The following is a 20,122-nucleotide window of genomic DNA, read 5'->3' as shown; positions in this document are numbered from 1 at the left end:
TTCCAGGCTAGCCTAGATTACTGAGTGAGACACTGCCTCAAAACAAGACTCGTCGTCTCCAAAGGAAGCAGCGACCCCAGACTTTCTTTCCAAGAAAGCAAAAGCTCCGCCCCTCCCCCCCCCCCAGTAAAATGTCTTTGTGAGGGTTGGAGGGTTGTTTAGTGATGTTGGGGGTGAGGACGTCGCTGGACCCAGTGTCTCAGGCTTAACCTGAGTGCTGAGCCCCGAACCACTGAGCTATTCCCCCACAGGCTAGACTTGTTTTTTCATTCTCGTCTTTAGATAGGGTCTGGGTCTGGAACTCCAGGCAATCCTGCTCCAGCCGCCTAAACACTGGGATTACAGGTGTATAACTGTCAAAACTAGATACAATTTTTGGAAGAGGGCAAGGTCTCTCTGTAGCTGGTCGGGCTGGTCTGCCTAGAACTTGAATATAGGCCAGGCTGATGTTGAACTTGCAGCAATCCTCCTGCCTCTGCCTACATGCTGAGATGATGCACAGCCACACCCCACTATAGGATGCAATCTTCACAAAAAGCAATTTGTTATTTACCTTAAAGCAAAAGAAAATAATTATCTGGCTGGTTGATGCACTGAGAGCAAATCTGTTTACCAACAACTTGAGAGGAAGACGTGAAACCCTAAGGCAGGTGTGGTGGTGCACACCTGCGAGAGGGAGAAAAATGTAACAACTCAATGGTAGGAAAATGACCCCACTGAGCCATCTTGCTGACCAGTATTGTCTTGAAACATGGTCTCACTGCATAGTCCAGGCTGGCCTACGCTGTCCACCATGCCAGACTTACTTTGGGGGTTTTTGAGATGCAAGTCTTACTATGCAGCCATGGCTTGCCCTTGCCTGGACATACAAAAGGATTGGGTGGATAATCTGAAAGCTTAGGACACAACTCCCCAGTCATCATTACACACACACACACACACACACACACACACACACACACGGGTTACGTAACCCTCTCTGAATGTGCCTGAGGATCTGGGAAGGTCTCAGGGATTTCAAAGCTGCTGGAGAAATAGCATCTTTAGCTATTTCCTCCAGTAAGGCTGGGGCTGTAGCTCCCTAGTGAAACCACTCACCTTGCATGGCAGAACCTGGAAGCTCCTCAGTAAATTGATGATAACACATCATCAACCCTAAGACACGCTGCAGTCTTAGGGTCTAGCAAGTCACTTCTGAGGACAGTGTGACTTCACCAGAGTCCTGTTCCTTTGTTTGTGGTGTGGGCGCCACCTGGTTTCAGTTTAAGGCTCACAAGAGTAGGGCATGGCGCATGGTTGTAACACAGCTGGTTCACAAGTTCAGGGCCAGCCTTGCCTAGTAAATTCTAGGTCAGGCTATGCCAGAGAAACCTGTCAACTGAAAAAGCACGCTCATGCACACATGTGCCTAAAATGTCAAGCATGGTCCTGCCAGGTCCCCATCTAGGTGTTTGTTATGGGACTCACCTAACTAAGGCCTTCAGGCCATTCTCCTATCAAAGGTTTCTGCTATGAGGGACTCAGCTCAACTCCAGTTCCAACTATCGCTTCTGGAGGGTGGCAAGGTTCAAAAGTGTAGGCAACACCCAAAATGAAAAGGTTTCTATAGCAGAGAGATCAGTCTGGGCAGCCAAATCCTGCCTTTGCCTATCTACACTGGGCCAGGTCGGCCTGCTGGGATGGGCTGGTGACAGGCGAGTTAGCGAAGGTGCAACACCAGGTCCTCCAGAAGGAGGGAACGGTCCCTACAAGAGCTTAGATCAAAGTCAACCATCCCTGTAACACTGGACCAAGCCAGGATTGGGTCACTGGGCCAACACCCCTAGGCCCTGATAGAACTTTGCTTCATCTTATTCTTAGTATTAATGATGCTCTGTGGACAGATTAAGATGTGTCCTCATGTGCTGTGGGTTAATGACAGGGATAGAGATTGCCACCAAACTAGATGGTCCTAAGGCCCAGAGCCCCAGAGCCTCCTCTATACCCAAACCCCTGCCAGAACAAAGTCCAGGACAGGTCCTGCTTCTAGACAGGGCTCATCAGCCTTGGAGATGGAGTGACAACTGGACCAAACCAGTACAACCTCAGAGGTCCATTTGAAGGAAGAACTTTGTTCCATTCTCCACACATGGGTCCCATCCCAGAGTATGGGGGAGCGGGCAGAAGGGGGCTCATACTAGACCCAAGGGGTCCTATTCAGAATCAGATCGAGAACGTATGAGTTTCTGTGGAACTAGGCTCCTGGTGGTGGCTGAGTTCTGCAGGTACTTTCCAAGAAACATCAGCTGCTTCCTGGCTTCCTCATGCAAGTGCTGGGGGCTGAACTCAGGGCCTGCTGTACTCTGACCCCGACCCACCCCATGATCCACTGAACACAGGATTTCTCCCATACCTCACCTAGCAATGTGCTGTCTCCCCAGCCCTTCTGTGATGCGGCTCTAAGTTACCCGGGCTGGCCGTGAACTACCTCTGTAGCACAGGTAAGACTTCCAAGTGTCAGGTACAGAAGGAAGGGCCTTGTGGCTGTGGACAGTGCAAACACAATGCACGTGGAGTCTGAACCCCCGGCTCTATTGTTTACTAACAGGAGGGTTCTAGTCCATCTCCTCTCAGAACGCACACTGCAGGTGTCTCGAAGCTTAGAATGAAAGCTGTAGACAATTGGTCAGACCATAGCTACCAAGCTTGCCCTGATCCCCGCTCCATCCCAGCTCTCAGGACAGAGCGAGGGGTGAGTTTAGAGGGCTGGCCTCCTGTTGGCCCTTGCCTGGGAGACGGAGTGTCCAGGCACAATCACTAGGAAGAGCAAAGGGATCAATTCGGGAGCAAGGTCCAAGATCAGGCAAGGGCAGAATATGGCCAGAGGGGCAGGAGCTGCTGCTGACCTGTAAACACTGCGCAAGGCCTTGGGGTAGAGAGGGAGGGAAGAAGGGCAGCCAGATGCCCAGGACTCAGTGTGCGAGTCGAGAGTGGGAAGGACCTTGAGAAACATGGACTGCTGTTGTGAAGGTCAGCTGAGGGGCAGGGTCAGTCACTGTGCTCAGCCTCACCCCATGCCACCTACCTTGAACCCAGCAATTCTCAGCCTATGGGTCAAAACCCCTTTGGCAAACCAAAAATATTTACATTACAATTCATAGCAGTAGCAAAATTACAGTTATGAAACAGCAACGAAAATAATTTTATGGTGTGTGTGTGGGGGACGTGGGAAGTCACCACAACAGGAGGAACTGTATTAAGGGGCTGCAGTGTTAGAAGGTTGAGAACCAGTGAGTGACTACCCCAAACCAACCCTGCGCGCTTCCAGCACCTCCTAGTAACTGACAGGTTAAGCCTCCAATGATGGTGATGGCCTTCCAGCCCCTGGGATTGGGGGACAAAGGCAGAAAAGATCGATGAGGGGACACTCTGGAGGCTGATGAGGACCCAGGAACCAAACCGAAAGGCCAAAAGGTGTTTACTCTGGTAGCCCTGGGAGAAGGGCTGGGCAGAGCTTGAGGCATCCTCAGGAGGAGTGGTGGAGCTGCAGATTTGCTTCCCGGGGGGTTAGGTCAGGTGCCCTCTCTGCAGGCTCTGGCGTGGCTCTGGCTCTGGCATCCAGCCCCTTTGTGCCACACCCAAGTTTGTCCTGGAAGTTCTCGAATTTATGATCCGACAAGGACCAGCAGAAGAGAATGCTTGGTGGAGGGAAGAGGCAGGCCTGGCTGCTGAGGCTGCACAGAATCCTTCCTAGCTGAAGGGGGCGCTGGTGAGCATCTTACTTGCCTCATGCTCTTCAGCTTCCATGTCAGGAGCCTGGATCTCAGCCTGGGGATGCTGGGTGGACCCGGAGACTGTGTAGAAAGAGAGCTGCCTTCTGCTCCTCCTCCTCTTCCCTTTGGGGTGCGGTCTCCCAGCACCCCAGATCCTTCCACCTCTTGCTGTTGTTCAAGGGAAGGAAAGGGGCACAGCCAAGGGAGGAGACCTGAAGCTGGACAGCAGCTGTCCTTGCTGGAGCTGTGCTGCGCTGCGCGTGTCCCAAGCTCTGAAGTCAGGGGTCTTGATTCAAGGACACTAAGCTGGACTCACAGCTCATCAGGGGGGCTGTGTGGGAGGGGCGATGCCTTCTGCACACCCTCCTCCTCCTCCTCGGCGTTGGCATCCTCCCCCAGGCCCCCCAGTTCCTTCCTCTGCTTGTTGGAGCCGGAGCCCTTGACCCCGCTGCGCTTCTTCTTGGATTTCTTCCCTCCCAGGGAGGCTATGTCCCCCTTCTTGCCAGACCACCGCTCTGCTAGGCAACCTGAGGGAAGGTGCAGACAGGCCTCAGGACCAGCTCGTCTGGGAGCAGCACAGTAAGGGGCTTGGGGGAGCAGCCTTCAACCCATCTATCTCCCTGTCGCTCACTCCCTTGCCTCACTGGCCAGCAGGCTCCCATCTGTTCCTGGGGCGACCTCACCTCATCTCAAGCCCCCTGAGATAAGATGCCCCCCACTTCCCTGCCCCATGCTTTCGACCTCCCCTGAGGGACAGCAGATGATAAACCCCACCCTGCCCCAACTCACTTGTGTCCTTTCCCTTCAGCACGTGGTTGGCACAGAGGAATTCAGTCAGGTCTTCCTCCTGGTGGTTCCTGTACCAGTCCTCAATCACCTCTTCAAACTCTTCCACCAGCACGTCACACTGTGAAGACAGCACCAGGGACTGGTGGGGCCAGGCACCCAACTCTCTCAAGGGCGCTTGGCTACAACACCATGATCCTTAAAGTACAAAGGTATCAGGTATGTTGGGCATGCCTTTAACCACAACACTTTTGATGTAAAGGCAGGCATATTTCTGTGAGTTTGAGGCCAACCTGGTGTGTGTGTGTGTGGGGGGGGTGAGGGTGGATGGATAGATAGATAGATAGGGAGAGATACTGAGTTCCAGGGAAGCCAGGGCTACATAGTGAGAACCTATCTCTAATAAACAAAGAATGGCTCTGGGTGGCCCTCCTCAGTAGCAGCCAGTCCTGCCCACCGCACCAAGTGCAGGCTGAGGGGCCATTACCTGTTTCTTGAGGTCAGCCACCTCTGCTGAGGTCTCGTTCCACAGCTCATAGGGGATGTCCATCACCACCTTGACCCCTTTGTGGACTAGGTTGTGCAGCGTCTCAAAGGTCTCCGACATACCCTGGAAGAGGCCACCAGATGCAGGATGCAGCACCATCTCTGCCTCCACCTCCCTCTTTCTGGTGTTTGACATCTGTGTGCATACATCTAAGGTTGCTCTTCCTTGGCCCTGACCTCTCTCCCTCCTCAGGCTGGCTTCCCACCACCCAACTATACACCCCCCAACCTGTCCTCCCCCCCTGTATGAAGTTGCTCTCTGGTCTTGTGAACTTAGATTTCTTTTCCAGAATATAAGCTATCCTTGGCTCCTTCTCTAATGGCTAGACATTCTCATCAAATAGAATGGTTTAATTATGGAAAACGAAGACTTCAGATATTTTCCTATCACCATTCTTTATCTTTTAAGTATCAAACAAATATCTTAGGGTGATTTATTTTATTTTATTTTATTTTTTACTTATTTTTAATTTCAGTTTGAGGCTGGGAGTGCCAGCTAGGACCTTTAATCACAGGATTCCAGAAACAGACAGAGGCAGATGGATCTCTTGAAAGTTCAAAGCCAGCCTGTTCTACATATTTAGTTCTAGGCCAACCAGGAGTAAGTATATAGTGAGATCCTGTCTCAAAATTTAAAAAAATAAAAATAAGGTAGGTGTGGTGATGAATTCCCAGCACTTGGGAAGACAGAAACAGATGGATCTCTGGGAGTTTGAGGCTAGCCTTGTCTACAGAGTGAGTTTCGGGGCAGTCAGAGCTATGTCACAGAGAGCCTCTGACTCAAAATAAGTAAACAAGTAAGTACATTTTAAAACTGCTGTTTCCGCCAGGGCTACACGGAGAAACCCTGTCTCTTAAAACCAAAAACAAAAAAAAAAAAAAAACAAAACAAAAAAAAGAAAACAAAACCCCTGCTGTCTCAGTTTCATAGAATCCTGACCTGAGTTTTATAGAAAGCGTTCAATAGAGGCTAACTTGGTTTCAGGACACAATTTCAATGCTCCAAAACGGCTCTACACAAACTCCTGCCACACTGGACATGTACATAGGTAAAGCAGAGGCTCTCAGGGCCCATGACCCAAAGTCAAAATAGACACTGTACTGGCTAGTTTTGTGTCAACTTGACACAGCTGGAGTTATCACAGAGAAAGGAGCTTCAGTTGAGGAAATGCCTCCATGAGATCCAACTGTAAGGCATTTTCTCAATTAGTGATCAAGGGGGAAAGGCCCCTTGTGGGTGGGACCATCTCTGGGCTGGTAGTCTTGGTTCTATAAGAGAGCAGGCTGAGCAAGCCAGTAAAGAACATCCCTCCAGGGCCTCTGCATCAGCTCCTGCTTTCTGACCTGCTTGAGCTCCAGTCCTGACTTCCTTGGTGATGAACAGCAGTATGGAAGTGTAAGGTGAATAAACCCTTTCCTCCCCAACTTGCTTCTTGGTCATGATGTTTGTGCAGGAATAGAAACCCTGACTAGGACAGACATTGACTCCAAAAAAAACACTAAAGATGGGGTGCCCTACAGTATCAAACATTCGGCCAACATTTACCTCTTTGTTGTTAATCTCTGTGTGTATGTTGCATGTTTTACATTGGTGGCTGTGCATGTGAAGACAGAGGGAACCTTGGGTGCTGGGCCTCCCCTCAACCCTATTAGGGACAGGGTCTCTCATTTGCCGATGTATATGGCAGACTTGCTGGCTCTGGAGTTCTGGGGAGTCTCCTGTGCCCACCTCCCTCCTTGCTACAGGAACCCTGGGATAGCAGGCACACTCTCCTGCATCTGGCTTTATGGGTGCTGGGGATCCAAAGTCAGGACCTTATACTTTACCCACTGACCCACCTCCCTGGCCTAAGAGTTATCTGGTGTCTGTACTTGCTCATTGTTGCTATCTACCTAGGGTGGTGTAAACACTTCTTGGATATAAAAGGGCTCCAAGTGCCTTTTCTTTCTTCCTTCCTTTCTGTTTATTTTATTTTTGGTGGTGGTGGTGGTGGGGTTTCGAGACAGGGTTTCTCTGTATAGCCCTGGCTGTCCTCGAACTCAGAAATCCGCCTGCCTCTGCCTCCCGAGTGCTGGGATTAAAGGCATGCGCCACCACACCTGGCCCTTTCTATTTTTTAGAGCAGCCTTATTAACTTTATGTGTGTTTTGTCTGCCCCATGTGCGCCTGGTTCCTATGAACCACTACCTGGTGCTGGGAATGAAACCTGGCCCCTCTACACGAGCAGTAAGTGCTCCTAACTGCCGGGCCACCGCTCCAGTGTTCACTACCCTTAAGGCGCTCTCCTCCGTACCCAGGCCCCTCCCAGCTCCAGGTTCTCCTTAGCTTGTGTCTTTCCTTGGCAAGAACAGAGCTCAGCTGAGAACTAAAGGATTCTTTATGCTGTGAAAAACTGGGCAAGCTTCCTGGGTAGCCCTTGTCCCCAGAGATAATGATAATGCACTACCCACATTTCCCCTTCCCTGGAAAGAAATTCACACACACACACACACACACACACACAGTCAGCCTGACTTATGCAGAGCCGTGGCTCTCACCCGCACACCATGAAAAATGACACTCCAATGCCCCCTGAATAAGCAGTGATATATATGTCACAGGTTTTACAGCTCGTTCTGGAGACAGAATCCCACTCTGGCCTCATCTGGCCTAGAGCTTGCTATGCAGACTATTCGGGGTTAAAACTCAGAGATCCGGGGCTGCAGAGATGGCTCAGCGGTTAAGAGCACTGACTGCTCTCCCAGAGGTCCTAAGTTCAATTCCCAGCAACCACATGGTGGCTCACAACCATCTGCAATGGGATCTGATGCCCTCTTCTGGTGTGTCTGAAGACAGCTATGGTGTACTCATATACATAAAATAAGTATTTTTTTAAAACCCTCAGAGATCCCCCCTGACTCTGTCCTGAGTGCTGGCATTACCACTTCGTACCCCATGGCCCAGCTTCCCTCTTTCTTTGACACTGTACAACATCACATGCACAGCCTAGCAAACCCATGCCCTACAGACTGGTTCTAATTGTCTGCTACCATCTTTTGTTTGCTTGTTTGTTTTCTTTTTGTTCTCTGTCTCCGGTGTAGCCTAGGCTAGCCTTAAAGTTCAAGGTCATCCTGCCTCCTCAATTCTGGGATGAACAGGTGAGTCACATTGCACTTGAGCAGGAGAAAATACTTTGAAACCCTTTTTATGGCAGCAACAATGGATCAACTAACTATACCCACTAAGCCTTAAAGACAAATCCAAAACATCTGCCTGAACTGCATAGCGGCCTCGGGAGCTATGGTGGACATCCTCGGACAGCAGGCAAATGTGGGCGGAGACAAGCAGGAGCCTACTGTAAGCAGCTCCTTCTGCAGGGAAAGCCACTGCACACACAGGTACCTAACGGGTCTGAGGAGGTAGCTCTGGGTGGCTCACAGAAGGACGTGGTAATCACTGTCTCCTATGGATTTTTTTAAGACAAGGTTGTAGTACCTTCAAGTCTGTCTTCTGGCATCTCCCCTCACACTTCTGTGAGAATCTCACTGACTCCTAGTGTGTTTGACATCCACGTGAGCTGCCATCATGGGGCATTTCTGCCTGTGCCTGACATGGAGACATGTACCTTACTTACGCTACTGTGGTATCCCAGAACCTGAGGGAGGACAAGGAGGTGGGTCCCAGGCATGACTTGCCAATCACACATATACCAGCAGACACACTTAAGATTCACGAGGGCCTGGCCCCAAAGGGAATGAGGCGCAAGCACAAAGCCAACCTTGGCAAACCGGTTGCTGCCAGTCCTCTCCTTGTGCAGGCTGTAGTCCAGAAGCCTCTTGCAAATGGTCTCAGTGACTTCAATTAACCGTAAGTCCCTGCCGAGACAGCAGCAGGAGAGGCGCTAAGTTCCCCTCCCCTCCTCATGGAGCAGCGGTCCGTCCCTCCAGCCCTGCTGCCCGACACCTGCACATCTCACCAATGGGAAGGCAGAGCTGGAAGGAAGATAGGTCATCTGGCCTGGGGGCTCTGAAATGCTGGAACACAGACCAGAGAGACAACATTTGAACAGATCTAAGGCAAGGGTCTGTGTGTGAGTGTGTCTGTGGGATCAAACCCAGTATCTTCGTTTGTCTAGAGCAAAATCGATCACTGAGTCTAACCCTAAATCAATCTTTTTTAAATCTCTGTGTGTTTGTGCATGTGTGAGCTCGAGCACACGCACACACACCACGTGTGCAGGTAAGTGCTGGCAGAGGGCAGCGGAAGGCATTGGATCGCCTGCTGTTGGAGCTACAGGCGGCTGTAAGCTGCTGACAAGGCACTAAAGCCGGGTGCTCTACAAGAGTTGTGAGTGCTCTGAACTGCTGAGCCATCCCTCCAGCTCTTACTTTATAGAAAATCTGTCGTCCTAGCAATCAAGTCCCGGACATCAGGCATGACAGACAAGTCCTTGGCTACTCCTACTTTCTCCCTATAAAGTAAAATGCACCAGTCTTCTCTTAATAGACTTTTAAATTGTCACTGTTAGTGAAGACATCATGAACAGGTCTTCCCCAACGCTCCCTAAAAACAACTTATTAACCACTTTGTTTTTTTCTTCCCAAGTCAGGGTTTCTCTGTGTAGACCAGGATGGCCTCAAACTCTGAGATTCACCTGCCTCTGCCTACTGAGTGCTGGGATTAAAAACGTGTGCCCTCAGGCCTATCTACTAACCGTGTGTGTACAAATTCCTGTGTGTGCACGTCTGTCCAGATGCACATGTATGGCCCACATGCATGTGGAGATCGACATCAGGCGGATGTGTCTTTGATCTTTTGAGACAGGATTTCTCTGAATCTGCAGCTCACCTTCTGAACTAGACTGAGGTAGGAGCCAAGTCTCAGGGCTCCCTCCAGCCCAGCCCTCCCATCACTGGGATCAGAGGTGGGTACCACTCTTCATGTAGGTGCTGAGGACCAGAATCAAAGCCCGCAGCCATCGCCCAACCGTTAACCATCTCTTTCTTTCTGCTTTGTGGAGACCGGGCTGGTGTTAAAATCAGAGATCCACCTGCCTTTGCCTCCTCCATACTGGGATTAAAGGCGAGCACCCAGCACCCCATTTCTCTCAAGCCATTTGTTTGCACCTCCTGGGTCGTGACCTCATCTTTTCCTTTGGGATCTGGCAGACCTGTCTATGCTGAGCACGGCCGAGCTTCGAGCTTCCCTGTCAGGCTGTGTGGCTTCCCTATCTGGTTGACTGTTTTAGCAGCATCACATGGAAGCAAACACTGAGTAGTCGAGACATCAAGGTGAGCACCAATCACAGTGTAATATATATCCACTTGCAAACCGGTGTTGTCTGAGCTCACTGAGACACTAACCCTGATAGTAGCTTTGTCCCTCCCACCACACACTCATGTCAGCATGTGTTTCTCAAAGTGTCCTCAAGGCGCCTTGTTTGGGGGTGGGACGGTCCCCCGACTCTGTGGGAGGGAGCAAAAGCAATAAAGTGGGAATGTCTAGAGACTCATCTCCAGGGGATTCTGCACTCTGTGCTCTGAGCACGGAGATAAACTATTTCAAGCAGATGCTATTACTGCTGTCTCATGAAATAAGAATGTCTGCAGTGGGAAAGGGAAGCTAGAAGCTCAGCCATGGCTAGAGTGCTCAGCTGCGAAGTCCAGCTCACTGCCTCGACTTCCCTGTTTCCTCCTGGATGCTGGTGGGAGCTTGATTTGATTACTGGTGTTTGTTCATTTATGTGGAAGCCTAGCATGAGGGGACAGCCATCTGCAGGGGACTTCTGACGGAGAACTCTAGCTGGTCACTTTAAGGGCTTCTCCGATCCATTTCTCCTGGAAGCTTTGACACCTGATTCAATGTTGTGCTTGCTGGCTTCCTCCGCCCTTCCTTCTTATCTGTTATTTATTTTCTTACTTTAGCTTACTGTATGCTTAATAGTTCATCTCACTCAAGACTGAAAATATAGGGGTTAGAGAGATGACTCAGCAGTTAAGAGCACTGACTGCTCTTCTGAAAGTCCTGAGTTCAAATGCCAGAAAACACATGGTGGCTCACAACCATCTGTAATGAGATCTGATGCCCTCTCCTGGAGTGTCTGAAGACAGCTACAGTGTACTTACATATAATAAATAAATCTTTAAAAAAAAAAAAAAAGACTGAAAATATAGCCAGATGTGGTGGTATGCACTTTTGGTTCTAGCACTTAAGAGGCAGAGGCTAGCAGATCCATTATGAACTGAAGGCCAGCCTGGTCAACAGAGCAAGTTCCAGGATAGCCAGGGATACACAGATAAACCCTGTCTTGTAAAACCAGTAAAGAAAGAAAGAAAGAGAGAGGGAGGGAGGGAGGAGAGGATGGAAGGAGGGAGAGAGAGAAAGAGAGAAAGAGAGAGAGTCTTGCCACATAATAATTAGTGTTTTGTAATCACAGTCTCCACAGACATCTTCTGAGGCTAACCTTAATCCAGATAATCCTCACAGACCTGCCCAGAGGCCCTTGCCCTCAGGGATTGCTGACAAATTGGTAGGGCAAGTAGGGCATGAGCACTGACTTGTCAGGGTTCTGGCTGGGACACCAGGTCTGTGATGCTGTCCCCAGCACATCCCCTTCCATCCCACTGACCTCCTGTTCCGCTATGTGCTCTGGGAGATGCAAAACTCATCAGGCAAACAAGGAGACCTCAAACCTCCAGGGACCTCACTGCCTCTGCCTTTTTCCAAGTGAAGGGCAATGGGTAGGCACACTGTACCTAGACAGGAATCATTCTGACGGCAAAACATGTCCTTTGCATTTTTTTCTGTTAAAAAAAAATTGCTTTTAATTTAGGTGGGATGTGTGTGTGTGTGTGTGTCTATGTGTGTGTCACATTTATGGGTGTGCCCAAAGTGTCCAGAAAAGGGCATCCAAATCCCCTGGAGCTAGAGTTACAGGTGGTTGAGAGTCACCTAACGTGGATGGGAGGAACTGAACTTCGGTCTCCTGGAGGAGCAGCAAGCATTCTCAAAGCATCGGCTCTGAACCTGTGGGTCTCAACCCCTTTGCAGGGGTTTAACAACCCTCTCTCAGGGGTTGCATATCAGATATGCTACAGATCGGATATTTACACTATGATTCATGACAGTAGCAAAGCTACAGTTATGAAGTAGCAATGAGAATAATGTTATGGCTGGGCTCACCACAGCATGAGGAACTGTATTAAAGGGTCACAGTGTCAGAAGGGGAAAGCACTGTCCCATTGTTTATTTTTCAAGACAGGGTTTCTGTGTATAGCCTTGGCTGTCCTAGAACTAGACTAGGCCAGCTTTGAACTTGCAGAGATCTGCTTGCCTCTGTCTCCTGAGTGCTGGAATTAAAGATGCGCACACTTCTGCTGCCTAAGAACCGCTGTCGTAAGGGCTGAGCGCTCTCTCCAGGACACTCATGTTGCTTTTTTATAAAGTCTGTTTTCTTGTGTGTGTCTGTGTGAGAGTGAGGTTTGCTGCCAGGCTTCTTGACCTGTGAGCCACCATCTGGTCCTTGTGTCATTTCAACTTTTTTAACTTTGTATTTTATGTGCATGGCTGCTCTGCTTGTATGTCTGTCAGTGTACCACATGCATGCAGGGCCTCAACAGGCCTGAGGAGGATACTAGATCCCCTGGCACTGGAGTTACGGGGGGTTGTGTGGTGCTGGGAATTGAACCAGGACTCCTCGAAGACCAAAGAGTGCTTTTAAGTGCTAACCCATCTCTCCAGCCCGCCTCATGACATTTTGAAAGGATGATCTTAACTGACACAAGGTGTTTTTGTTTTTTATGTTTGTATCGGGCAAAATAAAAATCTGGTTATCCAGCTGACGCACGCCTTCAATCCCAGCACTCGGGAGGCAGAAGCAGGTAGATGTCTGAGTTCAAGGCCAGCCTGGTCTACACATGAGATGCAGGATGGCCAGAGCTACATAGAAAGACCCTGTCTCACTTAAGTATGTAACAAACAAAACTCTGGTAGTCCCATTTTTTAAAAAAGATCTATTTATTTATTTATGTATATGAGCACACTGTCCCTGACACATCAGAAGAGGGCATCAGATCCCATTACAGATGGTTGTGAACCACCATGTGATTGCTGGGACCTGAACTCAGGACCTCTGGAAAGCACAGCCAGTGCTCTTAACCCCTGAGGGTCTCCAGCCCTCCATGTTAGCAATTTTTAAATAAATCACACTGGATCGTGAGATCCGGGTGGCTGCGATCCATCAGGTCTCCTGTTGGTCTCACTTTTCTGGATGAGAAATTTAAGGCACAGAGAAAGGGTTGATGAAGGTCACCTAGCCTGTCAATGGTGTAATCAGTGAACAAATTGAGTCCCTTATTGCGACAAAGACTTTGTTGTGGGCTTGGCTGGATGGGAGAAAATAGGAACCACAGCCCTGCTTCCCCAATCCCTCCTCCACAAAGCCAGACAAGCAGCAGGCCAGGCCCCCGAGTCACCCTGCACTCACGACTTGGTGTACTTGACTCCAGAGCCCTTCCGGTCCAGAATGCCATAGCCGGTGTCAATCACTTCCTTGGTCTTTCCCGTTTCCTCAAAAGCCGACTTCAGCTCCACAGCAACATACTTGCACACTGGAGAAGGAAGACACAGTGGCCACTGTGTACACAGAGCTGCTTCTGGGAGGCCAGCAGGCAGCCTGACTAACCAGCTGGGTGTCCCTTCCTAGCGTGGGTCAAACCAGTGTTCTGTTTGCAAATGAACTCCCATCGCTTTACCAAAAAAAAAAAAAAAAAAAAAAAGCCAGTATGTCTAATCAGAGCTGTGATGAAGCTGAGGCAAGGGGGCTGTAAATTCAAGGCCAGCCTGGGCAGCACAGGAGACAAGGAGAAATGTCAAAACATAGCCTGATGTGGTGGCACGCACCTGGAATCCTGAGTGGTGACTCAGGAAACAGAAGCAGGTGTATCTGAGTTCAAGGCCAGCCTCTGTACACAACAAAATCCAGGACATCAGAGCTACGTGGTGAGACTTTGTCTCGAAAAAATTAGTCCTAAACAATGAGTAGGGCTGGGTAAAAGGGCTCAGGGGCAGAGAGCACTGGCTCTTGCAAAGGACCTGGCTTCCGTGCCCAGCACCCACATGGCAGCCCACAGTCAACAGTTAACTCTAGCTCCAGGGGATCCAATGCCTTTTCTGGCCTCTGCAAACCCTGCAATGAAGGAGGTACACACACACACACACACACACAGAATACATATATCCATACACATACATACATGCTTGTAGATACATACATACACACTGAATAAATCTTTAAAAAATAATAAAAATAATGGGCCAGAGAGGTGGCTCAGGAGGTAACAGGGGTCACTCCCAAACCTAGTGACCAGAGTTCTGTCTCCAGGACCCACAATGTGGGAGAAGAGATTCATGTAAGCAGCCCTCTGACCTCCACAGTGCACTGTGGTATGTGCCAGTCTACCCTTCCAGCTGCCCAACAAATATAAGTAAATGCAAACAAAATTTTAGAATAAAACTAATAAAATATCCATCACATTAAGCTGAGAGAGCAGAATGAAAACTGTTACCCTTCTACTCACAACGAACAGCCGCTAATGTTTTCCCCTGAGGTATCTAATTTTTAATAATCTCAACAATTATACATTATAAGCAATTATATATCATAATGTGCTTCCTGTGAATACAAACTTCTGTGTAGCCATAAAACAGTATGCAATCAGAAAATGAATGGGAATGGTCCAACAGTTCATAGTAAATTTCCCTACTTGTCCCTGAGATGTGTTTTATGGCTGTCTTATTTCTTTTTTCTATTTTCTTTTTGGGTTTTGTTTGTTTGTTTTTTAATTATATGTAAGTACACTGTAGCTGTCTTCAGACACTCCAGAAGAGAGAGCATCAGATTTCGTTACGGATGGTTGTGAGCTACCATGTGGTTGCTAGGATTTGAACTCAGGACCTTTTGGAAGAGCAGTTGGCGCTCTAAACTGCTGAGCCACCTCACCTGCCCCTCTTTTTGTTTTTTTGAGACAGGGTTTTTCTGTGTAGCTCTGGCTGTCCTGGAACTCACTTTGTAGACTAGGTTGGCCTCGAACTCAGAAATCTGCCTGCCTCTGCCTCCCAAGTGTTGGGATTAAAGGCGTGTGCCACCATGCCCAGCTGGCTGTCTTATTTCTTGACTTCATGTGTTTCCTACCAGTTCTCTCTGGCTGCCAAGTTAATGTACTCCAGAGAGGCCCACTGTTTGTGTGCAAGCGTCCTCTTACTTCTCCCTACCCTCCTCAAGCAGTTACTGAGAAGAGGCCTGTGCTGAGCACTGGGGACAGGATGTGCTGAGCACTGGGGACAGGAGGATGGTGACTAAGCCCCACCTGTCCTGATGCTCAGAGTGAAAGAGAAAGGTGTGACAGCAACTAACAAGGAGGCTACCACTCTCAGGGCGTGATGTGCTCCTGGCTCTGGGAAAACCCTCTAGAGGCTTCTCTGACCCTGTCTCCCGACACTGCATTAAATATCCTCAAGAAAGTTCTGCCTTCCCTGGGCCTCTCAGGGAACCATTATCCCTGTAAGATCCAGTTTAGACATAAAGCAGACTTGTGGGAGACTCATGGCATAGACCCCAGACCCCCATGTACTACCACCCACTTTCTCTGGGCAGATTCTCCATTCTCTGTGCTGAGGCCTGTTCCACTTAAACTACTAAGCCTGAAGGCAGGCTCTGTGAGCCAGAAACAGTCAGCAATTAATAATAAAGATGCAATACTAATAAACATAAATAAATAAAGTATTAAGAGGTGGCTAAGAGTCAAAGTTTGCCAAATCACTCCGTGACTGAAAATGATCTCTACTGATTACAAAATGAGTTTAGGCCTCGATGGGCTATAAGAGCCTTGCCAGCTCTATGACTCTGCATCTATGGATGTCTCCTAAGGAAAAGAAAGGAGCTTCCTAGGCTGTGATTAAGAAAAGGAGAAAGAGCTGGGTGTGGTGGCACACGCCTTTAATCCCAGCACACGGAAGGCAGAGGCAGGCGGATTTCTGAGTTGGAGGCCAGCCTGGTCTACAAAGTGAGTTCCAGGACAGCCAGAGCTACACAGAAAAACCCTGTCTCGAAAAACCAAAAGAAAAGAAAAGAAAGAAAGAAAGAAAGAAAGAAAGAAAGAAAGAAAAAAGAAAAGAAGAAAGATGGGGGCTGGGGCGATGGCTCAGCTTTGAGAGTCCTGGCTGCACTTCCAGAGGTCCTGAGTTCAATTCCCAGCACCCACTTGGTGGCTCACACCACCTGTAATGAGATCTGATGCTCTCTTCTGTCTGATGCCCTCTTCCATCATGCAGGCACTTATGCAAATAGAGCACTCGTATACAAAAATACATAAATAAATAAAAACCTTACAAAACTTTAAAAAAAAGTCGGTGGCGCACGCAGAGAGAGGCAGGCAGATTTCTGAGTTTGAGGCCAGCCTGGTCTACACAGTGAGTTCCAGGACAGCCAGGGCTACAGAGAAACCCTGTCTGGAAAAAACAAACAAATAAACAAAAAACTTGAATGAATGAATGAATGAATGAATGAAAGAAAGAAAGAAAGAAAGAAAGAAAGAAAAAAGCCGGGCAGTGGTGGCGCACACCTTTACTCCCAGAACTGGGAAGGCAGAGGCAGGTGGATCTCTGAGACTGAGGCCAGCCTGGTCTACAATGCAAGTTCCAGGATTGCTAGGGCTACATAGAGAAACCTTGTCTTGAAAAAGGAAATGAGCCGGGTGTGGTGGCGCACGCCTTTAATCCCAGCACTCGGGAGGCAGAGGCAGGCGGATTTCTGAGTTTGAGGCCAGCCTGGTCTACAGAATGAGTTCCAGGACAGCCAAGGCTATACAGAGAAACCCTGTCTCGAAAAACCAAAAAAAAAAAAAAAAAAAAAGAAAAGAAAAAGGAAAAGAAACGAAACAAAGAAAACAAAAGCCCAGGACTGGTGGGGAGGGTAAGGGACCATCCTAGAACAGGTGAGACCTTTTAACAGGTATCTTCCAGTGAACTCACATTAACTCTCGGGAGTCTCACTTAAAAACAAAAAGTCCTATGTAGTTACAGTGTGTGTGTGCACACACGTGTGTGGATATGCACATGGAGGCCAGAGTTCCTTTCCGATACTGTTCTTCATCTTTTGTTTTTCAGACAAGGTTTCTCACTTGAACCTGGAGGGTGACCATTTGGTTGGACTGGCTGGTCTCCTCCGCAGGGATCAAGGGTGCAGGAACATTGCAGCGTCTGGCTTTTTATATCTGTCTTGGGGATCTGAACTCAGATCCTCTGGCAATCACTCTACCCACTGAGCCAAGTCCCCTGCCCCCATTCGCCACACACTTAACAGCTCAAATGGGAGGATTAATGTGTCCCAAACCACCAGCCCAGCATCCAGTGCTTAGGGAACATCTGGCCTGTGTACATCTGCTTGGCACATAAAATGGATTTCCAGAAAACTCGGGGGAGGGGGGCCTTTGAGGATTTAGAAAGAAGGGCGATGGCTGCAAAGGTATGAGAGGAAACTGAGCAATGATGAGCAGGACAAAAGGGAGGTCTCAGTTCCTTGTCCTCGATTTTTAGAATCTACCTCCTTCACCTCAGTCTCCTCTGTGCTCGATGCTTTCAAAAAGTGACCTCTTGATCCTTTGAGTGTGAGTCTCCTCTCTCCACATACACTCACGGCCCCTCCATATAATCCTATGTAAAGCGCCCCCCCTTTTTTTTTTCGTCTGCAATAAATATTTGCAATTCAGTACCTGTTCTCAAGAAGCCAAAAACCATACACAAATTAGGCTGTAGTGAAAGCACCACGGGAAAATTTTCAGGTTCCCTTTTCTACGTCATATGGACCTTTTCAGTTCCTCAAACTCGCCCTCTGGCTTCTAGGCCGGCAGGGCCTCCTCATCTGCCCCTGTTTCTGTGGTTTCTGCGGAGTGGGTTCCTCTGCACGCCATGCTTTCCCTGGCCAACTCTTCATTTCGCAGCAGGCTTCCTGTATGAAGCCTTCCCTCCACCCCCACCTCTAGTCTTGATGAGCAGCTACCCCCGGATCCGCCCAAAAGCAGGGATCTCCAGGTTATCCGAGAGTCACAGCACCTAGCATTGCCGCCAAGCACACAGCAGGGCCAAGGAGACCCCAACCCAGGTCCTGCCAGGCCCAGACCCTTCCCACAGGCCCCGCCCCCTCCCGCCCCTCGGGCTTGGCTACGCCCCGCGGCCCCGCCCCCTCACCTTCGCATTTGCTGGGCAGTCGCACCCAGTCGGTCTCCTCAGCCCCGGCGGGACTCGGGCCTAGCTTCGGGGCAGGAAGGAGCAGCAGCGGAAGCAGCAGCAGCAAAGGAAATAAGAGGCAGCGGGGCGCGAGCTCTGACATGGACTCCATGGCCCAGCCGGACCCAGAGCAGAGCGGACCCGGCGGCGCTTCCTCCGGCAGCACACGCGGAGCAGCTTCCCCCGGCCGCTTCCGGGACTGAGCACGTGCCTCTGGGTAACCACGGCAACGGCGAGCTCCGGCCCGCCCCTCGCCCCGTAGCCTCTAAGCGGCTTGCGAAACGGACCAAGGCCCGCGGGCGATGCAACCAATGGGTTCGCTCGGCGTCTGCTTTATAGCCAATGGGAGGAACAATCTTTTTTTTTTTCCATCTCAGCCAATCAGAGAGCGGATGGTGGCTTTGGCGCCCTATAGCGATCTCACTGCCAGCTAACGGAGGCTCAGTAGCTGGAGCATCAGTTCCTAGCGGGTGAACCTCCATCATACCTTGGATGAACCAGCCTTGGGCATTCTAGCCCTGGATAACGGACTATCTTTCATGGTTTTGTTTTTTGTTTTCTGTCTTTTGTTTTTCGAGACAGGGTTTCTTTGTATCCTTGGCTGTCCTGGAATTCACTGCGTGGACCAGGCCGACCTCGAATTCAGAAATCCAGCTGCCTCTAAGTGCACCTCCACACCGGGCCTCGTGGTCCCCCTCTACCATCCCCCCCCTCCATTAAGGTGTTAATAAAAGAGTCTTTATATATTTATTTTGGGTTGGAAGACGACTGAAATCAGTTGCCTCCTTCCACCATGTTGGTTCTGGACTTCAAACTTGGATCCTTAAGGCTTAATGGTGGCCTTCTTTAGTCACTAACCTAACTCATCAACCCTATCCATGGCTTTCTTTATAAAGTTGCAAGCCCTCAGTAGACACCGGCTTTTAAGGCTTATTATTGCAGTCACTCACTCGAATAGATACTTAGGGCCTCACAACAACCCAGATGTCCAGTAATTGCATTTCTCCTTATGAAAACTAGATTAATAAACAGATAAAAGTGATCCTCCTAGCCGGGCGTGGTGGCACACGACTTTAATCCCAGCACTTGGGAGGCAGAGGCAGGCAGATTTCTGAGTTCAAGGCCAGCCTGGTCTACAAAGTGAGTTCCAGGACAGCCAGGGCTATACAGAGAAACCCTGTCTGGAAAAAACAAACAAACAAAAAAAGAGTGGTCCTCCTACATCTCGAGGCTTGCCTGTTGGGAAGCTCAAATCAATAATTCATGAATTAATGGGATTAAAAAAGAAATCCCTAGTTTTAGGGATGTTGCTCACTGAGAGATCTTTGCCTAGCACTTGACTACCATGTACAAATCCCTGGTGATCCATCTCCAGGCTGGCATAAACTTGTCATTCTTGGCTATATAGTGAGGGGGAGGGAGGTATAGCCTGAGCTACATGAGGCCATATCTCCAAAACAAAACCAAACCACCTTGAAGTGTGTGGGACAGATGGATAAACATCCCAGCATTTTTGGTATGATATTCCAGTCTCTTTTGTTATTTGTTTGGATTCTGAGCTCCTAAAAGGCAGGAACCTGGCATTGGACATTTACACTTCTGTTCTGCCTCTGCAGCATCAGGGGACTTGAGCTAGGAGATCCTTGCTGAGGACTCCCTGGCTGAACACAGACCTTCCTTAGCTACAGAGGGGCTGCCTTGTGTGCATGAGGTCCTGGACTCAACCTGGCACCATACAAAGAGGGCAATATCAGTCAGGTGGGGTGGTGCAGCT

At 49.4% G+C, this 20,122-nt stretch overlaps 1 protein-coding gene across 1 annotated transcript; it reads right to left on the bottom strand.

The window, feature by feature from the left end:
* Positions 1-3,151: 3,151 nt before the first annotated feature.
* Positions 3,152-18,573, bottom strand: Cnpy3 (canopy FGF signaling regulator 3). Its single transcript, XM_021149580.3, has 6 exons — positions 18,310-18,573; positions 13,550-13,673; positions 8,843-8,939; positions 5,026-5,148; positions 4,542-4,659; positions 3,152-4,279 (listed from the first exon to the last, which is right to left on the bottom strand). The coding sequence occupies exons 1-6, from the start codon at positions 18,458-18,460 to the stop codon at positions 4,065-4,067; spliced, it is 828 nt and encodes a 275-aa protein (XP_021005239.1). The 5' UTR covers positions 18,461-18,573; the 3' UTR covers positions 3,152-4,064.
* Positions 18,574-20,122: the final 1,549 nt, after the last annotated feature.

Source organism: Mus caroli, unplaced genomic scaffold (assembly GCF_978045245.1).
Source record: "Mus caroli unplaced genomic scaffold, Mus_caroli_1 scaffold_18, whole genome shotgun sequence".
NCBI classification, from domain to species: Eukaryota; Metazoa; Chordata; class Mammalia; order Rodentia; family Muridae; genus Mus; species Mus caroli.
The sequence above is the reverse complement of the archived record's forward strand: the minus strand, read 5'-3'. Positions and strand labels throughout refer to the sequence as shown.

Bases quoted from the DNA above. Each gene is read 5' to 3' on its own strand.
- Cnpy3 (XM_021149580.3), bottom strand. From the start codon at position 18,460: ATGGAGTCCATGTCAGAGCTCGCGCCCCGCTGCCTCTTATTTCCTTTG. The intron at 5,149-8,842 runs GTTGGCTTTGTG...GGCCTCTTCCAG, and splicing joins GCAGCAACCGGTTTGCCAAG to GGTATGTCGGAGACCTTTGA. The intron at 4,660-5,025 runs GTAATGGCCCCT...CTGTCTTCACAG, and splicing joins TGGCTGACCTCAAGAAACAG to TGTGACGTGCTGGTGGAAGA.